Source organism: Camelus bactrianus, chromosome 16 (assembly GCF_048773025.1).
Source record: "Camelus bactrianus isolate YW-2024 breed Bactrian camel chromosome 16, ASM4877302v1, whole genome shotgun sequence".
Taxonomy (NCBI): domain Eukaryota; kingdom Metazoa; phylum Chordata; class Mammalia; order Artiodactyla; family Camelidae; genus Camelus; species Camelus bactrianus.
Window position 1 is genome coordinate 17,013,821 of NC_133554.1, and position 7,807 is coordinate 17,021,627.

Consider the following 7,807-nt stretch of genomic DNA (forward strand, 5'->3'; position numbering starts at 1 on the left):
AAGTGTCCAGAAGAGGGGGCGCACCCCGTTCCCCATTGCAGATCCCAGTGGTGGTATTTTTCACTCAAATTCGGACCCCTCTGAAGCCGCTACCCTCTGAGTGCTCCTTAGATACTAGGGGAAGGGGAGGTGAGTGTGAAATCTCCCAGCTATCCCCAGCAATTCTGGCTGAGGGCCTGGGGTTTCGGGGGCTCAAACCTGTGACTGTTGATTCCAAGGGATCGCCTCAGTTAGCACCACCATAGCTTCCGGGTATGCAAAGGGTTAACTCGGGCTGGATATTGAGGTGGGGGGGGGTGCGAGGCGGGAGGGGTGGCGGGATCGGGGTGGGCGCGCTCTGATCCCCCCCCCCATTCCTCGGGGTCAAGTTTCAGCGGCACTCCGCCCCCAGGGTAGGTGTGAAAGACACGTGTCCCCATTGTGAAGGGCCTGTCAGGCAGGACAAAGCGGCCGCCCACCCTCCCCCCCTCCCCTCGGCCCAGCCTGGGGTCAGCTCCAGGGGGCCGGCTGGGTGTCGAGGTCACGACGGGCCCGAGCTTTGGTGACATAGGGAGAAAAAGCTGGGAGACTGGCCGGAGGCCACGTGATGCCGAAGTGAGGAGTTTGAGAAGAGCACCCCCCCCCCATGAAAAACCGAGCGGTCACCTCCGTCACACCAGAAGAGGGGATGAGCCCCTTCTCCCAACAGGCGTAGTAAGCACAGCGGCACCCCCTACCCGCCCCTCCCACCCCACCCCCCATCAATCACCAACACAGAGAATCAGCAGTGTCGAGCGCAGTCGATTTTAGTGGTTTTCTTTAATCCTGCTCTGCACTTCTTTCTCATTTACTACACGGGATATTATAAAGAATAAATAGCAGATACTCTTAATTTACAATGATTAGTCATTCCATTTGTTCTCTATATTTACAATAACTGTAAAATAACATTGAACTCTATAGCTTCTTCGAGGTCCAAGGAAAACCAAAACACTTTCCGAAGAATGGAAAATAGCTTTTAAAAAGTCCTTCTACAAAAGTTCTCCCCTCCCTCTTTTTGTACTTTAAGAAAAAATAACTTTTCCCCCCTGCTTCGCCATGCGAAGGGCACTGGAATATAAATAGCAGGTTAACATTATTAGCAACAACCAGAATAAGTCTCTCTTTTCTCTGTTCTTTTTTTCCTTTTGCTTAAAATTTTTTTTTAAAAATACAGTAGAAGCCGGTAACTTTTAACGTATAATACTGACCTTTTAATAAGTAAATTAAAACTGGGACCGTATATACACACACATATACATTCCTACACAGTTAAACAGTGCATTACATGAACCAGAAAGCTAGGTCTCCGTAGCCAAAAAAAAAAAAAAAAGTTCATTGAATCCCCTCGCGAGAGGGTGGTGGAACTGGTTGGAGACGGTGCGGGGGGCGTCGGTGGGGATCGATCAAGTGTCCGGGTGCGGGCAGGGGGCCCTGAGTTCTAGCATGAGCACTTGCACTCGGAAATGATGGGGTACTGGATGGGAATCCAGCCGCAGCGCTGGCCCCCGCGCCGCTGACAGCGCCACCGCAGCACCGTGAGGTGCACGGACTTGGACGGCTTGCACACCATGCCCTCGGGCACGGAGCACGAGCGCTTACTGAAGCAGCTGCCCACCTTCACGTAGCGCGGCCAAAAGCGGCTGCCCAGGTCGTTCCACGCGTACAGCACCGGGCAGAAGGTCTGCGACCACAGCCACATCTGTAACTTCCTCCGCAGCTTCTTGCTCAGGCGCTGCTTCTTCCCCGGGGCCAAGCCCTCGGAGAACTCCAGCCCTTTGATCTCGCTCGGCATGGCCCCCGACGGCCGCTGCCGCAGCAGCTGGTCCAGCTCGGCCAGGTCCTCGGCGCCCCCTGCTGCCCCCCCGCCCCCGCCGGGCCGGTCCTCGGGGGGCGAGGTGGCCATGAAGCCCGGATCGTAGTGGCCCCCGAGCAGCGAGCGCAGCAGCGTCTCGTTCAGATCCTTCTCCTTGGGGTCAAAGATAGGGTCCGGGTGTTCGATGAGGTCCACCAGGGGCAGGTTGTCGCTGGGAGCCGGGCGGATGTGGAGATAGTGCTGGCCGCCGGCCGGTGCCGCCCGCAGCCCCAGGACCACCACCAGGGCGTAGAGGGTGACCCCCAGGCTGGGGCAGCGCTCCATGCCTCCGGCGCGCGCCCGGGGCTGCTGCTTCGTCCCGCGTCCCCGGAGGAGAGCACGCCGAGCCCGCGGCGCCGCCGCGCTCCCCCGTCTCTCCCGAGGCGGCTCACCCGAGGCTGGGCAGGCGCAGGGCCGGCAGCATGAGTCGCCGGCAGAGCCCTTCGCGCGGCGCCGGCTCCCACTGGGGCGGAAAAAAGGCACACAAGTTGGCCGCAACTCCTCTCCCGGGTCTACTCGGGAAGGCGGCCGCGGCGGGGCATCCGAAATTACTCCAGGGCGACCGCGGGCGCGGGGGGCGCCGGCTGCTCGCTGCCTTCCCGGGCCGGCGGCGGCGCAGGGCGCGTGGACGGGCCGCTCTCCCCGCCTCCTCCTCTCGCTGCTCGTCGTCCGGCCGCTCTGTGCAGCGCTGCGGGCCGAGTCGGTCTTAGGGGCGCTTCCCTCCGCCTGCTCCGGGCTCCGTGGCCGGCTCTGCCCGGCGGACTCCAGCGGCGGCGGCGGCGGCGGCGTCCGCGCACGTTGGCACCGGTTTGTCTGTCTCGCAGGGTCCAAGCCTTTAAATTTCCTGCACTTTCAGCTCCATCACCATGGAAACCACTGACTCTCTTGGCGTTGCCCCCTCCCCCTTCTTCCCCCCAAACAACAACCCCACCCCCCACTTCTCCACCCCCGAGGAGCCGGAGCTGCACAGGCTCCGGGGGAAGCCGCCTGCACTCGCCGCGGCGGCGGCGGCGGCGGCTTCGGCAGCGCCCAGGCTGTGCCCCGCCGGACCCAGATGCCCCGGGAAGCCGACAGTCCGGCTGCCCGCCGGAGCTCACAGGCGGCGGCGGCGGCGGCGGCGGCGGCAGCGGCGGTGGCGGCGGCGGTGGCGCTTGGCAGGTCTCCGCGCAATTTTCTCTTTCCCCCACCACCCACCCCCCTTCTCCTCCTCCTGCAAAATGCACCGCCCCCCTCCTTTCTCCTGGAGCAATGCAACTGGGGCTCTAGGCGCCCCGCCAGGGCCAGTCCTGGGGAAAGCTCGCGGCGGCACTGGAGCCGGGCTGGAGGGTGCAGGGCCGGTTTTGGGGGGTGCTCGAGGTGGAGCTGGGAGGATTCTTACTAGCTGGGTACTCTGTACCGGGAGGGGAGCTTCGGGAAGGTGCTGGGGGCTCGTTTCTCAGTGCAGTTTGGTGCAAAGAATTTCTCCATGTGCATGGAGCTTTTTCCCTGGGCGCGTCTCGCCTTCCTCTCTCCCGGGCTCGGTCTAAGTCTCCTCCCCCTCCCCCCAGCGCGCGCGCGCACACACACAGACACACACACAGACACAAACAGACGGACAGACAGATGCACACACGCTCGCGCCGGAGGAGTCCGAGAGCCGCAGCGTTGCGCAGCGTGATGTAATTCCTAGGAAGCTCTCCGGCCCGTCTGTTATCCGGGCCCACCAAGGGGGTCTGCTCCTCACCCTCCTCCTCCTCCTTAGCCGGGTCCTGCACCCTGAGTGGGCCGAGCTGCAGGGGCGCGTCCGGCTCGCCTGCGGCTCCCCTAGCCAGCCGGCTCCGCGGGGCCGCCGCTCGGCTCCCTGGGGGCGGCGCGCCCTCTGCTGGCCAGCTTCAAGTCCTGCACCCGGCGCTGGCGGGGGCGGCCCGCGAGGTGGGTTTTGTCTACTGTCCAGTCTGTCCAGCTCAGTGTCTGCTTCTGCGTCCGTGTCATTGTGTGTGTGTGTGTGTGTGTGTGTGTGTCCGCGCGCGCTGACGGGTCTGTTTTGGCTGCTAAAAGGTGAACTGGCAGTAGGACACGTGAGTCCTGGCTGGGGTCCGCCCCTGATAAAACTATGTCAACCTCGGACAAGTCACTTTTGTGGCACCCCACACCTTACTTTCTGCACTAGTGATGTAACTACATTACTCTTCCAGGCTACCTTTCTATGATTCTAAATAAACCTCCATGATGCTTTCTCTTCCAGAAGCAGTTTCTCTTTGATGGGAGATGGATTTCAATAAATGACACTTCCGGTTAGTTTCCCCTTGGATGAGGAACTGAATCCAAGCTTCACAACTCAAACTCAGTTTCCTTTGTGGTGGCTGTGGCTGAAGTCTGGAAGAAGCTGGAGAAGAGAGACTTGGCATGGATGGATCGAGCATGCACCAGGGTTCCACAGAGTGGAGTTCGGAGGTCTCCTGTGACAACCTGAATCACTCCGCTTTCTTTTCCCAAAGATCTGGATTTTCCTTTCAACCTGTATTGCTGCATTCCCCTGCCACCTCCTGGCACCTCCCCACCCCCAGAAGTTTATCATCTGTCTAAGGAAGCAAGCGCACTTTGTTTCACCATACAGTCTTTCTGCAGAAACCCCAACAATTGGGAGGGGTGGCCAGTTTCAGCTGAAAACATTTCCTTAAACATTCAAGTCTAGACAATATGTAGAATTAGACCATCAAGGTAGTGCCTAAAAGAAAACCTTGCTGTGATGAACACAGGAGGTAAGAACAACCAACTGGTTGTTTGAATCGCATTGATTCTGAAATAATGTGTGACTAGAACCTGGCACACAGTAGGCTCTTAAACAGTCCTCCTTTCTTTTTGATATGCTTTAGGGGGCATGGCAGTAGTCTGTTTCCTCAGGGAGATGAAATGTTCCAGGGCAATGCTGCCACTCCTGTGAATTAACTAAGAGAATAATTTTTCAGCAAAGAGTTCAAAGGCCAAATTCTAGCCCAGGCCTCCTGAGATGGTGAGTTCCAGTTAGTGACATTTTCTTGTTCTGTTTTTGGTTCCATCAGTCTCCTCTCCCTTCCTTCAAATCATCTACTTTTATTTGAAAACCAACCCAGATCCTTGTCCTCTATTTAGATGGGGTCAAGGTGACCGAACAGCAAAACAGGTCCCTGGAGAATGAAAATGAATCGTGTTAGACAGTAGGTCGGGTGACCTCTTGGTAGAGTGTCCACTGGTTAAAGACCATGGGCAGAAACACAAGGGAGGAAGAATTCACAATCAACTGCTACCATCCAAGACCTCTGTGGTCCAGTTAAAGGCTGGTATGACAAGCGTGGGAAGAAAATATTAAAAGGGTGGGGAAAAAAAATCTACAAATTCCTGTAACCGCAGAGACCAGTGTTTTACCGACTTTTTTAAAACGCATGCTCACTTTTGGTAAATATGATAATTTCATGCTATCCTTTGAATGTCTGATATTTTATGATACATGATGATGACCAAGAAAGTCAAAACAATTATAAACTATTCTGTGTTCAGAGCACACTTACCCTTCTTTACTTTGGAGTTCTGAAATGCCTCACTTGGGGACACTGCAATTAGCCCCCCACTCCAGGCCCCACTGGGGAGCCCGTATACTTAGGTACTGAGTGAATCTGGGGATGCTGTTTATCAGAGACTGAGCAGTACTAATACGTTAATGGTAGGGCTGAGCTTTAGCTGGGCTTGATAAAGAAAAAAGATGTATTTATCTGAGTCTAGAGAGGAGGAGATTTGAGTCAGCATGAAGAGGGAAGCACACCATATCAGGGACAGCCAGATGATCTGGGCTGTGGGGAGTGGGGGAATAAATTTCAGAAACGGGGAGACTCAACACAAAGACAACCTTTAGACCAGGTGGATCTCAGTTGGAATTCTCGCCCTGCCACTCACCTGCTGGGTTACCTTCTCAAAGTTAGCATCTTAACTCCAAACATCCATCTCCTCATCTGTAAAAGGGGATAACACGCGCCTCTTAGAATAATGTTGTATATAGGAGATTAAGAATGCCTAGCTTGTGGGGAGGGTGTAGCTCAGTGGTAGAGCTCACTCTTAGCATGCACAAGGTCATGGGTTCAATCCCCAGCACCTCCATGAAATTAAAAAAATAAATAAACCTGATTACCTCCCCTCCCCGACAAAAAGGAATACTTAGCTCAGCACAGCGCCTGGGGCAGAGTACAGGGTGGGCAATAGACTCGCAACCAGTGTTAGTTCTTTTGGGAACCCCTCCACCCTCGACTGGCCAACCATCTCAGGTTTGAGCCAGAGGGTCTTGAAGGGGGCTGGAATGCTGCTGGAATCAACTCCAGCACCTTTGGGCCTGCTCTCTGTCTACTCAGCATGGACCACTGACCTATTCCCCATGGCTGCTGGCCTGCAGGAGTTTGGAGGAGGGAGCCTGGTATTTCTTGGGGGACTCAACAGCCACCCCATTTCAAAGTTTCTGGAGGCTCTACTGAAGAGGGAGCTTGACAAGCAGGACAAAGAGGGTGTATTTATTCAAAAGGAAGCTTTAGGGGTGGGAGATGCGCTGAAGGAGGGATCTGCTTAGCTCTCTGATTAGGCCCTCTGTGGGGGCGGGGGGCAGTTGGACTTCAGTGAGGATTGGCCAAGGACTCGAGCCTCGGCAGCCGATGTGGGAAGAGTCCAGTGAATGATGTGATGGCAGGTCCATTCTTGGCTCTCTGCATCCCTGGATTCCATCCCCCCAACACGGTCTGGTCAAGGGAGATGGAAGCCCTCTTCTGAGCAACTGTTTCAGCAACTCCAGTCCAGACAAGAGGACCCAGAGGGCAGTTTTATGCATCTTTTCTTATTTCCGGCTGATTCTAAGAGCAATTCAACAATCTTGCTTTTGGGGGCTCTGGAAACGTGGACCTGAGGCAGCAGTGGGTGACGTGCAAAGGACATGGGGCTTAACATCGGAAAACCTGCAACCTACCAGCTGGGTGACCTTGGGTGAGTCACTTTACCTCTCCGGGACTCCCTGACACAGAGAGGTCAGGGGAGCATGAGGCACCACCAAAGAGAAAACATGACAGTGTCTGTCTTTTAGGCCCCGAATCATCCCGGGCTTATGAAAATCATCACCCTCTGATTCTGACTGTCTCTTGGGTCCCATACACGTTGAATTGGATGGGCTTTTTCTCAGTGAAACCACAAATGACATTTTGGGACTCGACCCAACTGAGCAAAGTGAAGAAAAGTCAGCCACAAAGCTGTCAACTTCCTCTCCTGACGGCAGGAGGAACAGGAGGAATGTGACCGTGGAGGTGGCTTCCAAGGTGGGAGGGTGAGGGATTCCCCAGAGATTGTGGGAGGCTGGGGGACTCTGGCCAGTTCAAGACTCACAGCTCAGAGGGGGGGGGGGATGGCGGGGAGTGTGGCTTCACAATACATTCCAATCTTTTGGGAGTGAATTTGTTGTTGATGGGATACCAGTTAGAAAAGTGAAGTTCTCACGAGCATGACGGAGGGGGTGGGGGGCCAGGAGGAGAGAAAGAGGGGAGAAGGAGGAGATGACGCCAAATCGTGGGCTGGGGTGGGAAAATAGGTAAGTGAACGGGAGATGCGTTTCCAGGAGTAGAGACAAAGCTAAGGGCCAAAGGAGAAAAGCGCTTGTTCCAGCCCTGACTGCCCCATCCCTTCCCTGGTCCGGCTCCGCTCCGCCCTCCCTCCCCGCCCGCCAGGCTCCACGCTGGGGAAGGGGGAGCCGACGCTGGAGCCCGGTGGCTCATTCATCTCCTGATAAACTGTTTATCTGAGTTTTAACGAGGGCGCCTCTCTTCCAGCCCTGGAGACAGAAGCCTCCTCGTGTTTAGCCTGCCCTGATGTGGGGGGCCTGTGGGTTGGTGGTGGGGAGGTGGTGCCGGCAGGTCCCTGGCCTCCCTAGCGCGCCGCCTCTGCCTTGGCCTT

The 7,807-nt window shown here is 56.2% G+C and overlaps 1 protein-coding gene and 1 long non-coding RNA gene across 2 annotated transcripts; one reads left to right on the plus strand and one right to left on the minus strand.

Annotated features, from left to right (window-relative positions):
* Positions 1–769: 769 nt before the first annotated feature.
* On the minus strand, positions 770–2,788 carry NOG (noggin). Its single transcript, XM_074342760.1, has one exon. The coding sequence runs from the start codon at positions 2,156–2,158 to the stop codon at positions 1,460–1,462; it is 699 nt and encodes a 232-aa protein (XP_074198861.1). The 5' UTR covers positions 2,159–2,788; the 3' UTR covers positions 770–1,459.
* Positions 2,789–3,073: 285 nt separating this feature from the next.
* LOC141573600 (uncharacterized) lies at positions 3,074–5,310 on the plus strand. The gene is made up of 2 exons (XR_012499472.1): positions 3,074–3,784; positions 4,098–5,310. It is a non-coding gene; the product is annotated as an uncharacterized LOC141573600 (long non-coding RNA).
* The last annotated feature ends 2,497 nt before the right edge of the window (positions 5,311–7,807 follow it).